The sequence below is a fragment of the Anomaloglossus baeobatrachus genome, chromosome 3 (genome assembly GCF_048569485.1).
Source record: "Anomaloglossus baeobatrachus isolate aAnoBae1 chromosome 3, aAnoBae1.hap1, whole genome shotgun sequence".
NCBI classification, from domain to species: Eukaryota; Metazoa; Chordata; class Amphibia; order Anura; family Aromobatidae; genus Anomaloglossus; species Anomaloglossus baeobatrachus.
In genome coordinates, this window is record NC_134355.1 from 248,016,865 (window position 1) to 248,043,256 (window position 26,392).

General features: G+C 46.3%; 1 protein-coding gene across 1 annotated transcript in view; it reads right to left on the bottom strand.

The window, feature by feature from the left end:
• Positions 1–26,392, bottom strand: part of SLC22A3 (solute carrier family 22 member 3) — a 387,524-nt gene that overhangs the window by 29,186 nt on the left and 331,946 nt on the right. Inside the window, exon 5 of the mRNA XM_075339784.1 lies at positions 18,918–19,035. Coding sequence (XP_075195899.1) covers positions 18,918–19,035 — 118 coding nt within the window. The remainder of the gene's footprint in view (positions 1–18,917; positions 19,036–26,392) is intronic.

Below are 26,392 nucleotides of genomic sequence, written 5' to 3' on the forward strand. Positions count from 1 at the left end.
AGGACAATGACCCCAAACACATCTCCAGGCTGTGTAAGGGCTATTTGACTAAGAAGTAGGAGTGATGGGGTGCTACACCAGATGACCTGGCCTCCACAGTCACCAGACCTGAACCCAATCGAGATGGTATGGGGTGAGCTGGACGGCAGAGTGAAGGCAAAAGGGCCAACAAGTGCTAAGCATCTCTGGGAACTCCTTCAAGACTGTTGGAAGACCATTTCCGGTGACTACCTCTTGAAGCTCATTAAGAGAATGCCAAGAGTGTGCAAAGCAGTAATCAAAGCAAAAGGTGGCTACTTTGAAGAATCTAGAATATAAGACATATTTTCAGTTGTTTCACACTTTATTGTTAAGTATTTCATTCCACATCTGTTAATTCATAGCTTTGATGCCTTCAATGTGAATCTACAATTTTCAGAGTCATGAAAATAAAGAAAACTCTTTGAATGAGAAGGTGTGTCCAAACTTTTGGTCTCTACTGTACATACAGTCATATGAAAAATTTTGGGCACCCCTATTAATGTTAACCTTTTTTCTTTATAACAATTTGGGTTTTTGCAACAGCTAATTCAGTTTCATATATCTAATAACTGATGGACTGAGTAATATTTCTGGATTGAAATGATGTTTATTGTACTAACAGAAAATGTGCTATCTGCATTTAAACAAAATTTGACAGGTGCAAAAGTATGGGCACCATTATCAATTTCTTGATTTGAACACTCCTAACTACTTTTTACTGACTTACTAAAGCACTAAATTGGTTTTGTAACCTCATTGACCTTTGAACTTCATGGCAGGTGTATCCAATCATGAGAAAAGGTATTTAAGGTGGCCACTTGCAAGTAGTTCTACTATTTGAATCTCCTATGAAGAGTGGCATCATGGGCTCCTGAAAACAACTCTCAAATGATCTGAAAACAAAGATTATTCAACATAGTTGTTCAAGGGAAGGATACAAAAAGTTGTCTGAGAGATTTAAACTGTCTTTTTCTACTGTGAGGAACATAGTAAGGAAATGGAAGAACACAGGTAAAGTTCTTGTTAAGCCCAGAAGTGGCAGGCCAAGAAAAATATCAGAAAGGCAGAGAAGAAGAATGGTGAGAACAGTCAACGACAATCCACAGACCACCTCCAAAGACCTGCAGCTTCATCTTGCTTCAGATGGTGTCAATGTGCATCGGTCAACAATACAGTGCACGTTGTACAAGGAGAAGCTGTATGAGAGAGTGATGCGAAAGAAGCCGTTCTGCAAGCATGCCACAAACAGAGTCTCCTGAGGTATGCAAAAGCACATTTGGACAAGCCAGTTACATTTTGGAAGAAGTTCCTGTGGACTGATGAAACAAAGATTGAGTTATTTGGTCATACCAAAAGGCGTTATGCATGGAGGCAAAAAAACGCATCATTCCAAGAAAAGCACTTGCTACCCACAGTAAAATTTGGTGGAGGTTCCATCATGCTTTGGGGCTGTGTGGCCAATGCCGGTACAAGTTATGCAGGGGATGGATATTTCAGCAAGACAATGATCCAAAGCACCGCTCCAAATCTACTCAGGAATTCATGCAGAGGAACAATTACAATGTTCTGGAATGGACATCCCAGTCCCCAGACCTGAATATCATTGAACATCTGTGGGATAATTTGAAGCGTGCTGTCCATGCTCGGCGACCATCAAACTTAACTGAACTGGAATTGTTTTGTAAACAGGAATGGTCAAATATACCTTCATCCAGGAACTCATTAAAAGCTACAGGAAGCGACTAGAGGCTATTATTTTTGCAAAAGGAGGATCTACAAAATATTAATGTCACTTTTATGTTGAGGTGCCCATACTTTTGCACTGGTCAAATTTTGTTTAAATGCGGCTTGCACATTTTCTGTTAGTACAATAAACCTCATTTCAGTCCAGAAATATTACTCAGTCCATCAGTTATTAGATATATGAAACTGAAATAGCTGTTGCAAAACCCCAAATTGTTATAAAGAAAAAAGGCTAACATTAATAGGGGTGCCCAAACTTTTTCATATGACTGTATAGTGCATCCAAATACTAATGTACTAAGGGGTGCATATGTAGGCAGTCAGTGTCTAACCATAATATGTTTTTATTATTATAGGTAGACGAGACTAGGTTGAATGGTTACAAGGGTCACCAGACCTTACCTAGATGTTTTCTGTTGGGCAGAGACAGACAGGGAAAGAGACAGACAGGGAAAGTGACAGAGATAGATAGACAGACAGGGAAAGAGATTGAGACAGACGGAGAAAGAGACAGAGACTGTCAGAGACAGATAGGGAAAGAGACAGACAGACAAAGAGATAGACAGAGAGATATATACAGAGGGGGAGACAGACAGAGAATGGGAGAGAAACAGAGAGACAGTTATTATCCCAGGCTTTAATACATTCTATTTATGCATTCTCTCCCGGGAATGTTAATACATTCTATTTTGTTAACAACAGTTATTAACTAGAGATTAGCGAACCGGCCGTGGTTCGGCTCGAGTTCGGTTCGTCGAACGGAGGTCTCGTTCGAGTTCAGTTCGGCGAACGTTCGACGAACCGAACTCGAACCAATAGGAAATAATGGGAGGCAATGACAAACACATAAAAACGCATTATAAATGTACACATACAGTTAATAAACATTGCCATAACACTTACCGGTCCCTGCGATCCCTCCTGCACTCTGTCTCCTGCCGCTATTCCATCCGATGATCGCTGAATCCTCCCGGTGACCAGCACTGCCAGCAGTGATGCAGGACCTATCGTGACGTCAAAATAGCCATGTGACCAGTCACGTGGCTATTATCTCATTGGCTACAGACTGGTCACATGGCTTTGACGTCATGTCCTGTCCTAGGTCCTGTCATTGCACTCTCCGGTACACGGTGCACATTTGTGTATCGCTGTGTACCGGCGACATGCTCTAGCACACGGTTGACTCCCCGTTCCGTTAGGGACCGGCTATCACAGCCGGTCATTAACGGAGATCACCGTTGCCATAGCAACGCAGTTAGCGGTGACGTCACCGCTAACCGCGGTTCCGGGAATTACATGATCGGAGCACCGTTGCTATGGTAACGCGTCTGTCAGCGTTACCGCTGTTACCGCTAACAGCCAGCAGCACTGATCACTCACGGAGTGAAGGCTGCACGTGAAGCAGCGTCTTCCCCCATGCAGCAGTGATGGAGCAGAGCTGCATTTGTTGAACGAGAAAGACAGAAGACCATGGATCGTGGAGGGCTGACAGGGGGTAATAAAGATGGAGTCTCTAATGTGTCTGTGTATTTATTTCTATTAAAGTATTTTTTCTCTGTGTGGTGTCTTTTTTTAACCCTTTATTGGAGATTCTTAATGGTCGGGTCAAACGTGCCTGACATTAAGAATCTCTGGCTTAATACTAGCTAGTAAAACAAAACTAGTATTAACTCATTATTACCCAACAAGCCACCCGGCTTCAGGGCTGTTGGAAGAGTTGGATGCAGCGCCAGATGATGGCGCTTCTATGAAAGCGCCATTTTCTGGGGCGGCTACGGACTGCAATTCGCAGCAGAGGCGCCCAGAAACCTCGGGCTAACCTGTGCTGCGGATTCCAATCCCCAGCTGCCTAGTTGTACCTGGCTGGACACAAAAATGGGGCGAAGCCCACGTCATTTGTTTTTTAATTATTTCATGAAATAAGTGAAATAATTAAAAAAACGGGCTTCCCTATATTTTTAGTTCCCAGCCGGGTACAAATAGGCAACTGGGGGTTGGAGGCAGCCCGTGGCTGCCTGCTGTACCTGGCTAGCATACAAAAATATGGCGAAGCCCACGTCATTTTTTTGGTGGGCAAAAAACTTCTGCATACAGTCCTGGATGGAGTATGCTGAGCCTTGTAGTTCTGCAGCTGCTGTCTGCTCTTCTCCATACAGACAGACAGCAGCTGCAGAACTACAAGGCTCAGCATACTCCATCCAGGACTGTATGCAGAAGTTTTTTGCCCCCTGAAAAAATTATGTGGGCTTCGCCATATTTTTGTATGCTAGCCAGGTACAGCAGGCAGGTACGGCTGCCCTCAACCCCCAGTTGCCTATTTGTACCCGGCTGGGAACCAAAAATAAAGGGAAGCCCTTTTTTTATTATTTCATGAATTTCAATAAATAATTAGAACACAAATGACGTAGGCTTCGCCCCATTTTTGTGTCCAGCCAGGTACAACTAGGCAGCTGGGGATTGGAATCCGCAGCACAGGTTGGCCTGAGCTTTCTGGGCCCCACTGCTGCGAATTGCAGTCTGCAGCCGCCTCAGAAAATGGCACTTTCATAGAAGCGCCATCTTCTGGCGCTGTATCCAACTCTTCCAGCACCTGCCTGCTATACCTGGCTAGCATACAAAAATATGGCAAAGCTCACATCCTTTTTTTGTAGTTTTTTGGCAAAAATAAAAAATGCTTCCCTGGATTTTCCATTGCCAGTGAAGGTAACACCAAGCAGTGGGGGTTAGCAGCCAGTAGCTGCTTGGATTACCCTTAGCTAGCAATACAAAAAATGCACCGGGAGCCCAATAATATTGTTTTTAATTATTTATTTAAATAACTAAAAACAAAATGGGCTTCCCTGTATTTTGATTGCTGGACATCACAGATCACAGTGCTGTAAAAATAAATCTTTAAAAAAAATGACGTAGCGCTCAGCGGTATTTTTGATTCTCAGCGCAGAAAAAGCAGACAGCTATGGGTTGCCACCCCATCTGCCTGCTGTTACCTTGGTTGGCAATCAAAATACAGGGAAGCCCATTAATTTTTTCTATTTAAAAAATAGTTAAAAAAAAAAATTACGTTGGGTCCCCCATTTTTGATAGCCAGCTAGGGTAAAGCAGACGGCTGTAGCCTGAAAACCACAGCTGGCAGCTTTACCGTGGTTGGGGATCCAATGTGGAGGTCCCCCCAGGCTCTTTTTTTATAATTATTTTATAAATATTAATAATTACACAAAAAAAGTAGGGTCCCCCCCAAATTGGATCACCAGCCAAGGTAAAGCGGACAGCTGTGGTCTGGTATTCTCAGGGTGGGAAGGTCCATAGTTATTGGGCCTTCACAGCCTAAAAATAGCAGGCCGCAGGCACCCCAGACGTGGCGCATCCACTAGATGCGCCAATCCTGGCGCTTCACCCCAGCTCATCCCGTGCCCTGGTGCAGTGGCAAACGGGGTAATAAATCAGGTTGATACTAGCTGTAAAGTCACCTGAGATCAAGCTCAGCAGTTTGTGATGTCATGGCATCTATTAGATACCCAACATCATAAACTGTCAGTACTAACAAAAAAAAAATCGACAAAAGAAATTTATTTGAAAAAACAGTCCCCAAAACATTTCCTCTTTCACCAATTTATTGTAAGAAAAAAAATAAAGGGGTCCCACGACGACTCTGGACCGTCTAGAATATGGGGGGAAGACACTCAGGGAACGTATCCCCCATTTTCTAGGAGTGCAGACCCTTCATGTGAGGAGTGTGGGTGCAATGAATCTGCACTCACTCTCCCCGGGTCCACAGCAGCAGAGTCCATGTCGTAATGGTTGCTACCAAAGCTGCAATGCCCTGCTCATGAGGTAAGGGCATGCCTAATCAGGAGAACTATTCTACATTTCCAAATATTGGTATTTGCTGATATTATTGCTATTCCACCTACTATATATTGGGGATAGGATCTTGGAGATGGAATACCCCTTTAAGTCCAGTTATCCAGCTGAATGAATACTTAACAACAGAGCTCGCTATTTAGATGTGTTTTCTTGTGGCGTATAACGGACTCTCATGTTTGGTAGTCATTCAGCAGGGAAACTATAAAAGCAAATCCCTCCATTTGGAAATGTAGTATATAGCTCTCCTGATCAATTATGTTCCTTACCTCATGAGCAGGGCACTGCAGTAATAATAATAATTTATTCATTTATATAGCGTTAATTCCATAGCGCTGTATGTCTTTGGAGTGTGGGAGGAAACCGGAGTACTCGGAGGAAACCCACGCAAACACGGGGAGAACATACAAACTCCTTGCAGATGGTGTCCTTGGTGAGAATTGAACCCAGGACCTCAGCGCTGCAAGACTGCAGTGCTAACCACTGAGCCACCGTGCCGCCCATTTAGCTTACAGATGCATAACCACCACTCACTGTGTCTGAACACAGGAAGCTGAGCTGACAGCCGCTCTGTGCATGCGGCAGCGTCTATTGTGAAGGAGAGGGCCGTGGGGGGATCAACGCTGCACAGGTACCGTGGGACACCGGGGAACACCGATGGAGTTATAGGGGGTGACCTGGCAGGGCCTGGGGAGGAGTTTTCTGTCGCATGTGTCATGGCACATGCGACAGAAATCAGAGGAGTAGGGTGAATGCGGCCAGCGCGCTGCTGTGCGCGCGGCCATCTTGGATTTCTGGAAGGGCATCAGGGGGGGCATTTTGGCGACACCGGGGGACCGGAGGGGACCGGGGAGGAGATTTATCATGTTTGTTCATGCCAGATGGGAGATAAATAATTTTTTACCGGCGCTGTCATTTACTGTAACGTGATCATCGGTGTACGGTGTATACCTGTGATCACGTGAGCGGGGACTGGAAAAACCATCCTGAATCATGATCTCCAGGGTCTCAGCTAGCCCTGAAACAACGGAGATTTTCTGACGCTGGGGGGCGTTATTCACTTATTTCTGCCTGCTGTTTATAAACGGCAGATCAGAATAAGGCTACATTAACACGACCGATCCATTTTTGCGGTCTGCAAAAAACAGTCCGTTTTTTTTCACGGGTGCATCCGTGTAGCATCCGTTTCCGTTCCGTAGACGGTCCGTATGTCATCTGTTTGTCATCCGTGTGCCTTCCGTTTTTTTTGTGTACTGCAAAAAAACTGAAGGAGGGAAAATACATAAATTTACCCAGGATCCATAGCTTCATCCTACATGAGGCGGTCACATGTTCACTCCAGTGCCATTTTCTACTGCTTTTCACAGCGTAGAGCGCTCTGGTGATTTTCTTGTGCTTGTGCACTTCATATCAGTCTTTTCTGTCATTATAATGGCAGAAAGACACATAATGTCCCACTCTCCTGCATTTTGTAATTTTGCACCCTTTGGTGCCTTTCATGTGGCACTAAGGGGTGCTTAGCTTTGTATTTAGCCAAAAAAATGAAAAAAAAAATGATGTAGGGTTCCCCCTATTTTTTTAGCCAGCTAGGGTAAAGCAAACGGCTGCAGCCTGCAGACCACAGCTGGCAGCCTCACCTTGGCTGGTAATCCAAAACTGAAGGCACCCCACGCTGTTATTTTAAATTAAATAAATAATTAAAAAAAAAAACACGTAGGGGTCCCCCCAAAATTGGATCACCAGCCAAGGTAAAGCAGACAGCTGGGGTCTGATATTCTCAGACTAGGGAGGTCCATGGTTATTGGACTCTCCCCAGCCTAAAAATAGCAGGCCGCAGCCGCCCCAGAAGTGGCGTATCCATTAGATGTGCCAATCCTGGTGCTTTGCCCCAGCTCATCCCGTGCCCTGGTGCGGTGGCAAATGGGGTAATATATGGGGTTAATACCAGATGTGTAATGTCACCTGGCATCAAGCCCTGGGGTTGGTGAGGTCAGGCGTCTATCAGATACCCGACATCACCAACCCAGTCAGTAATAAAAAAAAATAGACGACAAACACATTTTTATTTGAAAAAACACTCCCCAATACATTCCCTCTTTAACCAATTTATTAGAAAGAAAAACAAATCCAGGTCTGGTGCAATCCAAGAGGTTGCCATGACGATCCACACTGTCCCAGTCAATGAAGAGCAGGATGTTCCCCATTGGCTGGGAGAGCAGTGCAGTGACCTGAGGTAACATCAATGGGTCAGCCCAGGTCACTGCAGTGGATGACAAGTGCTGCTGTCAGCGAGGTACATTACCTGCGCTGATCTCCTGCACTGCTGACAGCACCTGTCACTGAGTTCAATGACCGCTGCCTTCACAGCCAAGTATTGCGAGCGGCCCGTGACGTCACCGTTAGTCAGTCTCGGGTTGGAAGCGAGAGAAGGTGATGTGACAAGCGGCGGCCATGGAGGACAGTGACAGCGCTGAGGTCGGGACTTCATCACTGCAGGTAAGCCGAGCGGGACCATGTGTGCAGAGTGCAGGTGGGCGGAGCCATGTGTGCTGGCGGCGGAGTGCGAAGTGGGTGGCGCTGAGGACGTCAGTGTCGTGGACTGCTTGGCTGGGGACAGGTGAGTGTGAGTGTCTGTGTGTGTGTGTGTACATGCCGCGTGCAGGAGGGGGCGGAGTGAGCTGAGCGGGGAAGTGTGGGCTTCCTGCACGTAACCAGGATAAACATCGGGTTACTAACCAAAGCGCTTTGCTTGGATACCCGATGTTTATCTTTGTTACCAGCTTCTGGCAGGCTGCCAGCGATGGCTCCTGCACACTGTAGCTGTAAAAAGCCCTGCTTTTTGCTGCTAGAACCGTTCTCGAACGTATCTAGAACTATCGAGCTTTAGCAAAAAGCTCAAGTTCTAGTTCGATCTAGAACAGCCCCCAAAATCACTCGAGCCGCGAACTGGAGAACCTCGAACCGCGCTCAACTCTATTATTAACCCGGGCGAAGCCGAGTAGTACAGCTAATATATATATATATATATATATATATATATATACTGCTCAAAAAAATAAAGGGAACACTTAAACAACAAAATTGTATTTTAGTGTACCCTTTATTTTCTTGAGCAATATATATATATATATATATATATATATAAATATATACATACATACATATGTGTGTGTATATATATATATATATATATATATATATATATATATATATGCCGTATATATATATATATATATATATATATATATATATATATATATATACAGTGGCATGTAAAATTGTAGACACCCCAGAGCAAAGTTACTGTTATAGGAAGCAGTTAAGGAAGTTGAAGATGAAATGATCTTTAAAAGGAATAAAGTTAAAGGTGACACATTTCCTTTGTATTTTAGGCACACACAAAAAAGTATTTTCATATTTTACAATTTAAAAAAAATAAACAAAAAATGGGCTGATGCAAAAGTTTGCGCACCCTGCATGGTCACCACCTAGTAGCAGTCCCTTTGATAAATGTCACAGCTTGTAAACATTTTTTGTAGCCAGACAAAATTCCTTTAATTCTCGTTTGAGGGATATTCATCCATTCTTCCTTGGAAAAGTCTTCAAGTTCTGTGAGATTCCTGGGTCGTCTTGCATGCACTGCTCTTTTGAGGTCTAGTCACAGATTTTAAATGATGTTTAGATCAGGGGTCTGTGAGGGCCATTGTAAAACCTTCAGGTTGCACCTTTTGAGATAGTTTATTGTGGCCTTTGATGTGTGTTTAGGATCATTACTAGGGATAGGCGAATTCGATCTGTAAAGATCAGGGATCGTACCGATTACGAGCTTTCCAGGAAAGCTCGTGTTACAGATCGGGTCCAGATTGGGTCCACGGGCTGTAAACAGAAAGCACATTATTAAAAAACATTATGATCATACTTACAGGTCCCGCGACGCGTCCAGCAGACTGTCTCCCGGCCACTTCTGCCTCCGCAATCGATCATTGCTGTGCTGCCCGGTAACCAACACTGGAGTTACAGAACCTTCAATGATGTCATAGCCACGTGACCAGTCTGGTGTGAATGTTGTACAGACATTGGCTTACAGACTGATCACATGCCTATGATGTTATCAAAGGTCCTCTTAACTTCCGGGGGTTTTCACTGCACTGCTCGTCACTCGGCAGTCATCGGCTGTTTTCGGCCATGTTCGCAGTGACGTCGGGATTCACCCGAGTCCATGGCTCATGGACTCGATTGAACCATGACTGTCACTGTGCGAGTGTCACATCACGGCGCACAATCTCTCGACAGCAGCGGGTCAGCTGCATGTGTTTCCATGCAGCTGAAGCGCTCCTGTCCTGAGGTCAGTCCATGCGGGGTGATGCCCATACGAGACGCAAGAGCAATCATCCCCTCACTGTCAGCCTGTCTTCTTTTGCTCTGTAGAGAGCGATGTAGCAAAGCTGACTGGGCTCTCTGTGCTTCTCACTGTGTATAGACTGTGTCTGTACAGAGTGATGAAGCTGAAAATGCTCTACCTGTGGATTACGTCGGACTAAGGATTTTTTTTATTATAAAGATGGAGTCTCCAAATGTTTTTTTTTGTAATAAAAAAAATTCTCTGTGTTGTATTTTTTTTTCTGTTTTCTAGAAATTCATGGTGGCCATGTCTAATTTGGCGTGACAACATGAATTTTCGAGTTTAGTACCATCTGAGAATACAAAGCTGGTATTAACCCCTTTATTACCCAGCGTGCCACCACCATCAGGGCTGCTGGACGAGCTGGGTAAAGCGCCTGGAAATGGCGCTAAGAATCAATGCGCCATTTCCAGGGGCGGCTGCGGGCTGTCGAGAATCCCAGCCCCCAGCTACCTGGTGTTAGGTGTTACCTGACTGGCGATCAAAATACAGAGGGAGCCCACGTATTTTTTTTAATTATTTTTTTAAATAATTAAAAAAAAAATAATCGGCTTTCCTGTATTTTGATTGCCAGTCAGGTAAAGCCAGGCAGATGGTGCAACCCATAGCCATCAGCTTCATCTGTGCTGAGAATCAAAAATACGCGCTACGTAATTTTTAAAAATTATTTATTTTTATACAACTATACATTGTCTACATTTTTATATATATTAACCTCACTACCTCCCCTCTCCCCTTATCTGACCACCATCTGCTGACCTTTTCAGCCCTGTCCTCCTCACCTGCCCCCCCTGTCCAGCACATATCACACCCCCGCAGAAACCTTGCACACATCAACATACACACCCTTTCTGACTCTATCCTACCGCTGTCCTCCATATCTTCACTCCACGACACAAACAGTGCCACCATTTTCTACAACGCCACTCTCACATCAGCTATTGATTCAGTCGCTCCTCTTGTGAACGGCAGAGCAAGACGAATCAATAGACAACCCTGGCACAACAGCCTCACTAAAAAACTACGGCAAGTGTCTAGAGCCGCAGAGCGGCGCTGGAAGAAAACGCACTCCCAGGAAGACTTCACCACATTCAAAAATGCAATTCACACATTTCGCTTGGCCCTTACCTCGGCTAAACAGAATTACTTCAAAAACCTCATATCCTCTTTAACACACAACCCCAAACAGCTATTTAACACTTTTACCTCCCTCCTTCGCCCACCGCTGCCCCCTCCAACCTCCCTCATCTCCGCAGAAGAATTTGCCACATATTTCAAAGAAAAGATCGACCAAACCAGACAAGTCTTTTCTGCTGAACCACCACAACCCCTTTATATAACAGACCACTGCCCCTCCCCCATAAACTTCCTCCCCACTATCACCGAAGGAGAGCTTGCACATCTTCTCTCAAAAGCGCACCTCACTACATGCGCACTTGACCCCATCCCATCCCACCTCCTCCCCAACCTCACCACTATCCTTATTCCCGCCTTATCCCATCTCTTCAACCTATCTCTAACAACTGGTACCTTCCCTTCTGCCTTTAAGCATGCAACAGTCACACCTATCCTAAAGAAACCTTCCCTCGACCCAACCTCTACTACCAGCTATCGACCCATATCGCTACTCCCACTTGCCTCAAAACTCCTGGAACAGCATGTCCATGCTGAACTTTCCTCCCACCTCTCCTCTAACTCTCTCTTTGACAACCTACAGTCCGGCTTCCGTCCACATCATTCCACTGAAACTGCCCTGACTAAAATCACAAATGACTTACTTACCGCCAAAGCTAACAACCACTTCTCTGTACTCCTACTTCTAGACCTATCCTCAGCCTTTGACACTGTTGACCACTCCCTGCTACTACAGATCCTCTCTTCCCTTGGTGTCAGAGACCTCGCTCTCTCTTGGATCTCTTCATACCTCTCCAACCGCACTTTTAGTGTCTCCCATTCCCACACAACCTCTTCATCCCGCCATCTCTCGGTTGGTGTCCCTCAAGGCTCTGTCCTGGGACCCTTACTTTTTTCTATCTATACATTTGGCCTGGGACAACTCATAAAGTCCCATGGCTTCCAGTACCACCTATATGCTGATGACACTCAGATCTACCTCTCTGGTCCAGATGTCACATCTCTGCTGTCCAGAATCCCAGAGTGCCTATCTGCTATATCCTCCTTCTTTTCCTCTCGCTTCCTAAAGCTCAATATGGCCAAAACTGAACTGATCATCTTTCCTCCATCTCCCCTGCACTCTCCACCTGATCTATCCATTACAATTAATAACATCACGCTCTCCCCAGCACCCAAAGTTCGGTGCCTCGGAGTGACCTTTGACTCTGCCCTGTCCTTCATACCGCACATCCAATCCCTCACCACCTCCTGCCGTTTTCAACTCAAAAATATCTCCAGAATCCGCCCTTTTCTCAATCCCCAATCTACAAAAATTCTAGTGCACGCCCTCATAATCTCCCGCATCGACTACTGCAACATCCTCCTCTGTGGTCTCCCTGCTAACACACTCGTCCCTCTCCAGTCCATCCTTAACTCTGCTGCCCGACTGATCCACCTCTCTCCTCAATACCACCCCGCTTCTCCTCTCTGCAAGTCCCTCCACTGGCTCCCAATCTTCCACCGTATCCAATTCAAATTACTAACACTGACCTACAAAGCTATCCATAATCTGTCTCCTCCATATATCTCTGAACTAATCTCTCGCTACACTCCAAAACGTAACCTCCGGTCCTCCCAAGATCTCCTTCTATCCTCCTCTCTCATTCGCTCCTCATGCAACCGACTCCAAGACTTCTCCCGAGCATCCCCAGTCTCCTGGAACTCACTGCCTCAACACGTCAGACTATCTACTACACTCGCAAGCTTCAAACGGAACCTAAAGACTCATCTGTTCAGAAATGCCTATAACCTTCAATGACCTCACTGCTTCACCACCGTGCGGAGCTGCCGCCCCACCACCGTGCGGAGCTGCCGCCCCACCACCGTGCGGAGCTGCCGCCCCACCACCGTGCGGAGCTGCCGCCCCACCACCGTGCGGAGCTGCCGCCCCACCACCGTGCGGAGCTGCCGCCCCACCACCGTGCGGAGCTGCCGCCCCACCACCGTGCGGAGCTGCCGCCCCACCACCGTGCGGAGCTGCCGCCCCACCTACACCCCACCTACTGTCTCCTCCCCAAAATCCTTTAGGATGTAAGCCCGCAAGGGCAGGGCCCTCTTCCCCCTGTGCTAGTCTGTCTATTGTAACGTGTACATGTATTCTGTATGTAACCCCCTCATGTACAGCACCATGGAATCAATGGTGCTCTATAAATAAACAATAATAATAATAATAATAATAATATATATATATATATATATAAATAATAAAATAATAATAATATTAATATATATATATACATATACATATATATATATATACTAGAAGGTGGCCCGATTCTACGCATCGGGTATTCTAGAATTTACGTATTGTGTAGTTCATGTATGATTTTTGTTATATATATATATAGATGTTGTTGTGTGTAGTTACCAAGTGTTTGTGTAGGGCGCTGTACATGTTCTGAGTGTCGCGGGGGGTGAGAGCGGTGTTGTATGTGTGTTGCGTGTGTTGCGTTGTTTGTGGAGCGCTGTGTGTCTGTAGCGTTGTGTGTGTGTGTGTGTGTTGTGCGGTTTGTGTGGGTGTGGTGTGTTTTGGGGGGAGGTATGTTTTGAGCAATGTGTGTGTTGTGCAGTATGTGCGTATATTTGTGTGTGCAGCGTTGTCTGTGTGGGTGTCTGTGTAGGGCGTTGTTTGTGATTCCTAGTGTGTGTGTGTTGTGCAGTGCGCGTGTGTGTGTGTGTTGGGGGGAGGTGTGCACCTCCCATCGTGCTCCACCCGCCATGCTGCGCACTTGCAAACGTGCTCCATCCGCCATGCTGCGCACTCCTAAACGTGCTCCATCCGCCATGCTGCGCACTCCCAAACGTGGTCCATCCGCCATGCTGCGCACTTCTAAACGTGCTCCATCCGCCATGCTGCGCACTCCCAAACGTGCTCCATCCGCCAAACTGCGCACTCCTGATCGTGCACCATCCGGCATGCTGCGCACTCCCAAACGTGCTCCATCCGCCATGCTGCGCACTCCCAAACGTGCTCCATCCGCCATGCTGCGCATTCTCAAACGTGCTCCATCCGCCATGCTGCGCACTCCCAAACGTGCTCCAGTGCGCAGTATGGCGGATGGAGCACGTTTGGGAGTGCGCAGCATGGCGGATGGAGCACGTTTGGGAGTGCGCAGCATGGCGGATGGACCACGTTTGGGAGTGCGCAGCATGGCGGATGGACCACGTTTGGGAGTGCGCAGCATGGGGGATGCAGCACGATGGGGAGTGCGCAGTATGGCGGATGGAGCACGTTTGCTCAGCCTCTCTCCTTCCAGCCTCCCTCAGCATCAGCCTCCCCTCCTCAGCCTTCCTGAGGATCAGCCTCTCTCGTCCCAGCCTCCTTCCTCCCAGCCTTCCCATCCCAGCCTCCTTCAGCATCAGCATTCCCCTCTTCCCCATGATCAGCCTCTCTGCTCCCAGCCTCCTCCAGCACGGCCTGGTCCTCTGCCGACACTCACACACCCGATCGCATCCACTCACACACACACCCGATCGCATCCACTCACACACACACCCGATCGCATCCACTCACACACACACCCGATCGCATCCACTCACACACACACCCGATCGCATCAACTCACACACACACCCGATCGCATCCACTCACACACACCCGATCGCATCCACTCACACACACCCGATCGCATCCACTCACACACACACCCGATCGCATACACTCACACACACCCGATCGCATCCACTCACACACACACCCGATCGCATCCACTCACACACACAGACACTGACGATATCGCACTTACGCGCTCATACTCACAACATCCGGGGATATCACATGCTTCTGGCCATGTGATCCTCCGTCAGGTCCTGGAAGATCACAACAGCACATTTTCGCCGCCGAGAAGCAAGCGATATCCCAGGATGTTGTGAGTATGTGGATGCGATGTGAGGTGTGTGTGAGGTGTGTGTGAGGTGTGTGTAAGAGTGAGTGTGAGTGTGATCTGATGTGTGTGTATGTTTGTGTGTGTGCGTGTGGATCTTCTGGCGCAGCAGGACCTTGATGGGCTTGATACCAACGTATCCACACCACTCCCACCACTGCCGTGCGAGCGGGGGCCGGGGGGGGGAGGGGGGGGGGGGAGGGAGTACAGTACTCACCTCCGTGACAGCGCTTGTAACCATGCGAGCATGGTTAGCAACGTATCCACACCAGTCCTGTGCGAGCGGGGGCGGGGGCGGGGGCGGGGGGGGGAGGGGGGGGGGTGGGCAGGGAGTACCGTACTCACCTCCGTGACAGCCGTGTCAGTTCGAGAAATGCGCGGGAGGAGGGAGGGGGTGGGGCCAGAGCTAACGTGCATTGCGTGAGGGGGGCGGGGCGTGGCGTGGCCGAATTGCCAATGCCTGCAGGGTGCCGGGGCGAGAGGCCAATCTGTGGGGGGGGCGGAGCCTGGGCGAGCGGCTGGCCAATCCGTGTGGGGGCGCAGCCTGGGCGAGCGGCCAATCCGTTGGGGGGGCGGGGCCATGGCGAGCCCAGCGGCCAATCAGCTTTGTGTCACCGTAAGGACACAATTTTGGAGCATGACAGACAGACAGACAGATAGACAGACAGACAGACAGACAGACAGACAGAATAAGGCAATTATATATATAGATATATATAAACATTAAGCAGTGGACCAGCTGACCTCAGAGCTCCGGTTAAGTAATACCTGGCCTTGCTTGGTTGCACGGAACAGGACTGGGAACACGTCCAGCAATAGGAGTAATCTTGGGGGTAGTTCCAGCAGGTAAGAAGACTTCAGGTGATAGTGCTAAAATCCAATTTTATTGAGAAAGTTTAAAAAATTCCAGAGCTCAATTGGTAAAGTGCAGGATGCATTCTGATCAGACTATGCCTTTCGGCGGTATAAGGAAGCCGCCTTCTTCACGCCTTCTTCACGACTTCATTCACGGCTTCCTTATACCGCCCAAACACGTAGTCTGATCAGCATGTATCCTGCACTTTAACAATTGAGCTCTGGAATGATTCGCCATGTTTTTGTATGCTAGCCAGGTACAGCAGGCATCTACGGGCTGCCCCCAACCCCCTGCTACCTATTTGTACCCGGCTGGGAACCAAAAATACAGGGAAGTGCTTTTTTAATTATTTCATGAATTTCATGAAATAATTTAAAAAAATGATGTGGGCTTCGCCCAATTTTTGTGTCCAGCCAGTTACAATTAAGCAGCTGGGGATTGGAATCTGCGCAGGGTGGCCCAAGCCTTCTGGGCCCCCTGCTGCAAATTGCAGTCCACAGCAGCCCCAGAAAATGGTGCTGTCATAGAGGGCCGTATTCGCAGCCGGGTACTACACATCCGCCTCCCATTCAAATCAAAAGGCGACGGATTTGCTGTACCTGGCTGCAGCCGCTATCAGAAGACAGAATAGTTCAGAATTTAGTATTTACGGCCCTCTGCTACTGCCGCCAGCAGTGATCGGTAGGGGTGCCTATAATTTATAATGAATATGTTTCCATTTTAGCACTTTGAGAGTTGGTATACTAATCTATTGTATTTATTCTATTTTCACAAATATAATTTTTGTGTAATATATATATATGGGAATATATCTTTGTGTTAATAGGATTGAGATCAAGGATTTGTGATGGCCTATCCAAAACAATGACTTTGTTATCCCTAAGCCACTAGTGTTAGTATGCTTCGCCCAAGCGTTACGTCCCTGGCTAATGTCTTGAGATGTTGCTTCAGTATTGCCACATAATCTTCTTTTCTTCAAGATGCCATCTATTTTGTGAAGTGGACCAGTCCCTCCTGCAGCATAACAACCCCACAACATGATGCTGCCACCCCCATGGTATACAGTTGGGACGGTGGCTTCAAAGCTTCTCCTTTTTTCTTCAAAACGTAATGATGGTCATTATGGCCAAACAGTTCAATTTTAGTTTCGGCAAACCACAGGATATGTCTCCAAAAAGTAAGGTATTTGCTCCTGTGTGCATTTGCAAACATTATTCTGGCTTTTTTATGTTTCTTTTGGAGCAATGACTTCTTCCTGGCAGAGTGGCCTTTCAGCCCATGTTAATACAGTACTTCTTTCATTGTGGATAATGACACAATCTTACCATCTTCTGCCAGCATCTTGATGTTATTTTGCTTTTGTTTTTGGGTTGATATGCACGTCTGACCAAAGCACGTTTATCTCTGGTACACAGAACCCGTCTCCTTCCTGAGCGGTATGATGGCTGAACATTCCTATCTTGTTTTTAGTTGCATATAACTGTTTGTCCAAATAAACAAGGCACCTTCAGGTATCTGGAAATTGCACCCAAGTAAGAACCAGACTTGTGCAAGTCTACAACGTTCTTCTTGAGATCTTGGCTGATTTCGTTTGATTTTCCAATGATGCTACACAAAGAAGAAGTGTGTTTCAGGTGTGCAGTAAAATACATCCACAGGTGTCTCTAATTAACTCAGATGTTGCCAATTAACTTATCAGAAGCTTCCAAAGACATGATGACCTCATCATATGGGCTGTCCCATATTGTTTACAGGCATACTACTCTTAGTGTATGTAAACTTTTGACTTTGCAGAAAGTAGTAAAAATGCCTTAAACATTCTCTTTCATTATTGTTGCATTTGGCAAATATAAATAATTTTGGTAATCCTATTTAACGTAAAACGGGAAAGGTTTATTCTGATTTCATGTCAAATAGTGAAAAAACGTGCATATGTGTCTTGTCTTTTGAGATAGTGTATGTACACCTCTGGTTTCAACTGTATATACATGTAATAGTGGTGTAATCATAGTGAACCAGGTACTAAAGTTAAAGAGAACCTGTCATGAGAAAAAAATGCCATTAACCTACAGATAGGGGGGTAATTTGCAGATTAATAGCATTTTAAACTGTTCAGCCACCACGCTGAAAGCTTGGCTACCAGGAATAAATTAAATTTCTTCCTCCCGGCAGCCATAGAGGCAGAGGCGCTTCGGTCACCACTCACTACACTGAGCAGTGGCTGCTGTAACCGCGCCCGTACCAGACTGACAGCCAGCTCTACACTGATGCATTGTATTCATATTTATATAAAGCTTATCCACCTCCTACTAAGTGGCCTTGTTACTTCATTCTGCAAAGATTACATGTGAATAAACAATCCCTCCTACATGCAGAAGTGATGACCTAAAACTAAAACCAGCATTTACGGATACATTTTTTCTTAATGAATAACAGTAAATGAACCCCGAAGAAAAACTATGAGTTGTTTCTTGAGGAAATGGTAAGTGGGTGAAAAGACTTAGGTTGATGTGGAATTGCTTTTCTAGGTTGCCTAATATAAAAGAAAGAGATTGACAAGGTGATAAACTTTTCTGCATTTTCTCTGTAGACACACAAATAACCAAAGCTCCCATTGATCTTTCTTGGCACATTTGAAAGGCAATGAATTCCCTTAATTGTAGAAGAATGCTACACTGGGCTGAATGAGCTGTTGCTTTATGCCAATGAGTCATTGGAGGAGCATCAAAAACCTTTATCCTGCTTTTCTCCGGCTCAACTTTGCAGCCATGCTTCAGATCTAATGTGATGCAGGATAAAGTGACATAGCATCTACATGAAAGAGGTTCAGTCCAAGGAAGCAACAGTCTGAATCTTAATGTGAAGGAAATAAATTGACTGTAAGCTAATGACTGTGAAGTCAACAGCAAAAAGTGAGATGGTGTAAAAACTGTAAATAGCACATAAAATAAATGAATAAATAATTCCCTTGGAATACCTGGCAGTAGTTTGGGGTGAGATATCTTCCGTTGTGTCTAGCGATGTCACCCATTATACGTAAAGCCTTGTCTTTCTCTTTCCGTATTAGCAGCCATCGAGGAGATTCTGGGATAAACCTGTGAATACAACACATACAGTATATATCACATATCTTTTCAATGCCAAGAAATCCAGCCTTATAAAATGAGATAACTAAAATAGATATAAAATATACCGTATGTAACTGAAAAGAAAGGAAAACATACAGTATAAAAGATCGGTTACACTTTCTAACTTTTTACAATATTTAAATCACATGTAGGCATAATATTGAGCTCAATAGGCCAGGTGGGAAGAATGCTGACAAGTGTTCACACTTCATTTTTACCAAAGTTTAAAGGGGTTATCCGGCTTATTTTGACTTTTTTATTATTTCCCTATTGGGCTACATTGGGGCAGGTAAGTAGATAGTGAGCACTTACCTGCCCTGCTGTCAGCCCCTCTCCCCCAGCTCAGAGTGGTCATGTGACTGCTCCTGCCGCGATTTTGCTGCTTCCGGTCATTTCATGTCAACATGGGCAGGGCCATGTTGACATGCAAATCTGGAACAGCATGTTGCCGCCCTGCTGGGAAGGTACAGTGCGTGGAGTCCCCGCCCCCCCTTTCCTGCACCATCCCACACATTCCCCCGCACCCCGTACTCTGCCCACAATCTTCCCCTGCACTGCTGTGGGGTACGTCACCTGGGGGAGGGGCCTGGCGGCGGCTGCCATGGTGTCAGCGCCAGCACCGGGCCCCTGCTCAGGATCACACATTCAAATATACCGGCATCACAGATCACAGATGCTGATATATTTGAAAGCGCTGATGAGAGGGAGCGCTGCTTCTCATCACTGCCCGGCTGTCTGTGCTCTCTTCAGCACAGCGGTGACGTCACTACTGTGCTGATATGTCCAGAGCACAGACAGCGCGCGAACGTGCAGGAGTGGCGGGGACCAAGAAGGGGTGAGTATGTACTCCCTACATGTGTTCCCTATGGGGGTAGAGAAGGGTCGCTGCAGAGCGCCGTGTGCGTGCGGTGCAGAGCCATATGTGTGTGTGAGATGTGCAGAGCCATATATGTGTGTGATGTGCAGAGCTATATGTGTGTGTGCAGTGCAGAGCCATATGTGTGTGTGCGGTGCAGAACCATATGTGTGTGTGTGCGGTGCAGAGCCATATGTGTGTGTGTGCAGTGCAGAGCCATATGTGTGTGTGTGCAGTGCAGAGCCATATGTGTGTGTGCGGTGAAGAGCCATATGTGTGTGTGTGCGGCGCAGAGCCATATATATGTGTGATGTGCAGAGCCATATGTGTGTGTGCAGTGCAGAGCCATATGTGTGTGTGCAGTGCAGAGCCATATGTGTCTGTGGTGCAGAGCCCGATGTGTTTGTGGTGCAGAGCCCGATGTGTGTGCGGTGCAGAGCCATATGTGTGTTTGCAGTGCAGAGCCATATGTGTGTGTGCGGTGCAGAGCCATATGTGTGTGTGTGGTGCAGAGCCATATGTGTGTGTGCGGTGCAGAGCCCGATATGTGTGTGCGGTGCAGAGCCCGATGTGGGGCTGTTTATTGCAAAGCTGTAGTGATAACAGGTCAGTGCTGGGCAGAATACTGACATGGAATGTGTGTGCAGGGGGCGAGGCTGGACACTGGGGTGTGGCTGGACACTGAGGCTGGGTGGGGCCTGCTCTGATTGGGAGGTTTTTGAGTTTATGTCGGACAACCCCTTTAAAAATGAGCCAGCATTTTTTATGCAGCGGATGCTTGAATAAGCTGTCTTTTTCTCTGGAGTGTTATAAATCTAGAGTGTTTTTATAGCTATTTTTAGTACATTTTAGGGGGGTTTTGTACTTGTGTTTTTTGCATTTATCATGTGTTATTTTCTGGTATTTTTCAGTCTCCATAAAAAAATAAAATCAATTAAAAAATGCCGAAAAAAAATAAAAGCTGGGGCACCTTTCTTTTCTTGCAGTGTCTTTTAGAACCATTTCTAAGGTAAAGGGAAATTAAAGTAAGAGAACTGTTGTTTAGGAATATAAATCTGTTTTCCCTTAGCCCGGTCAGCAGCACAAGGTTTCCACCCCTATAATATTCTTAATCAGTCTGCTAATAAAAGTTTAATATACATAAGTGCCTGGTGATTGCTAATGACTTCTGTGCTATAGCCTGGGCCCCACAGGACACGCGAATTAGCTCTGCGGCACCATAGGCTCATGCTGCCTCTGACTTTCTTCATGCCCAACGGACCTCCCTCCAGGCTATAGCACAGAAGTCATTAGCAATCACCAGGCATATCACCCCGGTTCCAAGCGTGAACCCTGGACCCAGTCTCCACACTGCGGGATCCTTACGCATATCCATAACATCCTCCCAGCGAACCTTTATCCAGGCCACACCACAAGTAACCAATTGCTATAATAGCAGCCGAGCCCTGTATATTGGTCCCAAGCCTGACTCCTGGGTATTTGTACCATTCTGAAGGAGCTGCCTTCTCCCTGACACTCCCATGATCGTATTTCCTCCGGCTACTCTGAACTAGAGACACATATGACTACCAAGAATACCTTGCTGTGCTCCACATATTTGCTTGTGATTTAACCCTATATGCCGGCATTACCCAGGGACCCCAAACAGGCAGTCTCTGCATGTGTCATCACAGCTACCCTATATGCTAACTAGACCACGATTCCAGTTTAGGTCAAGTCTGTCCGACCTGATGAAGGCTTGTTAGCCGAAACGTCGACACCTGGCGGACAATTGTATAGCACTTTTTCACGTGTGACACTTACAAAATAAAAGAAAAGGATTTGATACCCAACTGCTGCGTTCCTTTAGGGGTGCTTCTGTGTCGCCCTGGGCAAGCCAGGGGACACGGGTCACACCACCACACCCCACATTCCAGGTAGGCACATCACAGCTAACCAGAAATCCTTGTTGCCTTCCTCCAGGAGTCTGATGATGCCCACCAGGGGGTGGGCCAGGCGGTTGGCTCCGCCCACCAAGGAGCTCACAGCTCTGGAGGCAGGAAGTAACCAGGCAGATTAGCCCAGGCAGGGCAAGAGTGCAGTTGAGTCCAGGAGGAGGAAGTGGAAGGAGTAAACAACAGAGTTCAGCTCAGGGAGGAGAGGAGCTAAGAAAGTGAAAGTAGTAAAGGAGGAAAGTAAGAAAAGTGACAGAAGAGAAAGAAAGCCTGAAGGGTCCAGCTTTGTGGAGGGCCAGAACAGCAAGGTCAGCAACGGCGGTGACTGTCTGGAGGGGGACCGTTTGGAAGTTCCTGGAAGGACCCCGTTGGCTGTGTGCCCGGTGGTCTGGAGCAGTGTTCCGAAGGACAGTCAGCACCAGGGCAGGGGCCTCTCGGACCCCGGCAAGGCTAGGAGTCGCCAGATTTGCCAAATCCGTCAGTGACGGGGACGTAGATCCCCCAACAACCAAGTCCCGATTGACGGCAACAGCCCGACCATTACCGGGGAGACACCGCCACCGCCAGGGCACCAGTTTCCCCAGGGCCAGCGCCTGCGGGCAAAGTGTAGAGCTCCTCCGGCCCAGATTGCAGTCGGGGAGCGGGTAACCGGAGGGAATCCACCGCTACCATCAGTCAACATAGGTGCAAGGAAGAGAGACATCACCGTCACCTACCGGGAGTGCAGGTGCAGCCGTCTGTGGGACCGTCCTACCAGCCGTTGGTTTACCGTACAAACTGTGTCCGTGTGTCAGGCTGAGTGAGTACCACAGTGCCGCAAGGCACAGCGCTGCCCCCGCGTCCCTGCGCCCTCCAGGCCCTACACTTTACATCACCGGGCCCCGGGATCACCAACCCCTACCCACGGAGGGGCAACACAACACCTGGCTGCTCCGCATCACCATCCCCGGGACCCCCACACTGAGCAGCGGTGGTGCAATCACCACAACCGTGGGTGGCGTCACGAACTATAACAATCCCCACACCCAACAAACACCCCCTTTCACTCATGGGCGAGGAGTGTCGCTCGAGAAACCCCGGGATCCGGCCCACAGCTCGAGCCACCAGGAGCAGCTGCCGGACCCGAGCAGAAGGGGTGAGCGCGGTGTGCTGACACCCTCCTCCCCACCCGCGACACTTCACACACTCAGTCTCTCAGAGACGGAATAAGAATTAGACATTCGAAACGCGTCCTCTGTCTGATTTAGCACTCCATGTGACTTTATGGACTTTTTAATTATACTTCAATAAAAAAATATAATTTTTAAAAAATTCTTGGATCAAGCTGCTGGATTTCCTCATGTTTCCCTGACCTGGTTTTGCCGACTTTTGCAATCCTTGCACGGTCCAAAGTTGGTGTCTCCTACGCAGGTGAGCTGGAACACAACTTTTTTTTGCTTCATCTTGACTTGAGGTCTTCATGTATTTGCCAGTAGCTTCAGCTCTATAGTCTTCATATTCTACTTAATTTTCATCCAATCCAGACAATGGTAGTACAGGAACTGGCAAGGTACTATCATGTGGAACGGGCCTAATCGCAGATTCAAGTTCAGCGTAATTAACCTTATATTTGTTCTTTGTAGAAAAGCCCTTCTGTTTGACAAAATAAAAGTAGCAGTCATGTATGATTTTTGGGTTCTCTCCAAATTATGGGAAGAGCAAATAGCATACCAACTTTCCTCATATCCAACCAGTCACGAAGACCATTTGAACAACTTGAGCATATCACATTAGGGGCCCAGCATACATTGAAAATGCAGAACTAACATAATAACAAAAATACTTCTATTTCAGAAACTTCATATAATTGAACAAAACTAAGCATATTTTTGGAATCAGCACATCAAACTCCATAATACAGACATATTACCTTTGATGATTATTTTTTGTGTTGACCAGTGATAATGGACAAATTTCAGTCCCTCCCTAATCCACTCTAATCTCATTAAATTACGCAACAAAACAGATCGTCATGATTAAAGGACAGTTTTATGTTACGCCTGAAATGCGTAGACCCTTGTCTTCACACTGAGCATTTATCCACTGTATGTTTTTTATGGATTTTTCACAATAAAGCTTCAGAGTTTTTCCAAGATGGTTGCTGGCTTTCTCCACTTCTCTTGTTCATTGCTTTATTTACTATATCTGGTCAACAAACATTAGCCATGTCTAAGCTTAAAATAAACATTGATTTAACTACCCAACCCTCCAATAAGGTCGGGTCAGTGGGTATTCTCAACACTTCTTTATATGTCATTTGAAATAAACCTATCTTGGATGACTTTGAAGCATATGTTAAGTTCACTGGGGACCCCATTCAAGCTTTCCAAAGATCTTTTAGATGAAGGCTTAGCCTTGTCTACAATTTGCAAAAAACTGTGTGCGTATATTAATGTTTTATTCTCGATTGTACTGATTTTTCATTCATTACTGAAACTAAACATACATCAGTTTCCGACTGCTATGCATTCAATTTTAGTTGGTATAGGTTCTCTTAATGAAAATTTATGCCAGTGGGTAGATGTTTTATCAGAACCTCTTCTGCCTTTGTGTCCTGTCATACAAAACATATATGGAATTACTTAGAGGTTATTAAATTGGCAGTCCCACTGTTCATGGCTTTCCTGAGACGTGGAGCCATTTTACTCCTATGTTTTGCACAAGTTGGGGGTTAAAGAATGCAAAAAAATTTGTGATACATATTCTCTTTATGGCACAGATCTTAAGTGCTTTATTCTCATGGCCTTGCATTATTTAGTATCTTACAATTATTTCTATTTTGTAGGATAGTATTACTTACAACTGATTGGAGGACCTATGGGTGTGAAACACTCCTCTTCATTTACCAATATTTATGTGACTATGTGGAAGGAGGTATATGTTTTTTCTTGCGATAATCCATTCCATGATTGTATAGTGTGGTACAGCCGCTACATCAATCACTGTATCATTATATGGTCGGGCAATGTGGCGGCCATGTCACTCTTCATTGAATATTTCAACAGCAATTTTTCTAATTTACATTTCATGATGGCATAAAGATAGCATTATTTTTTTTCCATTACTTCTGAATTAAATCGCATAGATACTCGTACTCATAGAACAGAAATTCCTGGTAATGCCATCCTGAATGGACAGTCCTGCCATTCAAAGATCAACATAAAGAGCATTCCTGTTGGTGAACTCATGCAACAACGCAGGAATTGTACTCAGGATGATGTGTACACTAAAGAAGAAGCAATTGATTGCGATAGATTGAAAAAAATGCAACTATCCGACATGGATTTTGAACAGAGCCAAACACAAAGTTAGGAACATATTTAGTGATCATCTATTAGCCTCTAAAAGAATAATTGAGGATATGACTTATACTAATATGACTACTTTTGTGACCACTTTTAGTAGGAAATTTCCATTCAGAAAACAGAATAATATTGACAGATGTTTATTAATAATCTAATACCTGCTTTACACGCTTCAATAAATCTTTCAACCCGTCGTCGGGGTCAAGTTGTAAGTGACGCACATCCTGCATCGTTCGTGACGTATTTGCGTGTGACACCTACGTGCGATCAAGATTGAACGAAAATACGGTGATCGCATACACGTCGTTTATTCCTCATACATTGGACGTTTTGTTGTATGAACCTAGTCAATTGTAACGTGTGACATCCCTCATACGATTTTGATGTCTGAGGCTATGTGCGCAGGTGTGCGCTCTGCACCGCAGCTTAAAAAAGGTCTGCTTCAGAGCGCAGCTGAAAAGCTGCGTTCTGAAGCGCCTAACAATGTCTGTCATTCACTAATCTCTGTCAGTCGGTCACTATCTCTGTCCCTCACTCTCTGTCCATGTCAGTCTATCCCCCTCTCTCATATACTCACCGATCCCCGATCTCCGGCGCTGCACGGCATTCACACTGCTCCGGCGGCTTTTACTGTTTTGAAAAAGCCGGCCGCCCATTAAACAATCTCGTATTCCCTGCTTTCCCCGCCCACCGGCGCCTATGATTGGTTACAGTGAGACACGCCCCCACGCTGAGTGACAGGTGTCACACTGCACCCAATCACAGCAGCCGGTGGGCGTGTCTATACTGTGCAGTGAAATAAATAATTAAATAATTAAAAAAACGGCGTGCGGTCCCCCCCAATTTTAAAACCAGCCAGATAAAGCCATACGGCTGCAGGCTGGCATTCTCAGGACGGGGAGCTCCACGTTATGGGGAGCCCCCCAGCCTAACAATATCAGTCAGCAGCCGCCCAGAATTGCCGCATACATTAGATGCGACAGTTCTGGGACTGTACCCGGCTCTTCCCGATTTGCCCTGGTGCGTTGGCAAATCGGGGTAATAAGGAGTTATTGGCAGCCCATAGCTGCCAATAAGTCCTAGATTAATCATGTCAGGCGTCTATGAGACACCCTCCATGATTAATCTGTAAATTACAGTAAATAAACACACACACGCCCGAAAAAATCCTTTATTAGAAATAAAAAACA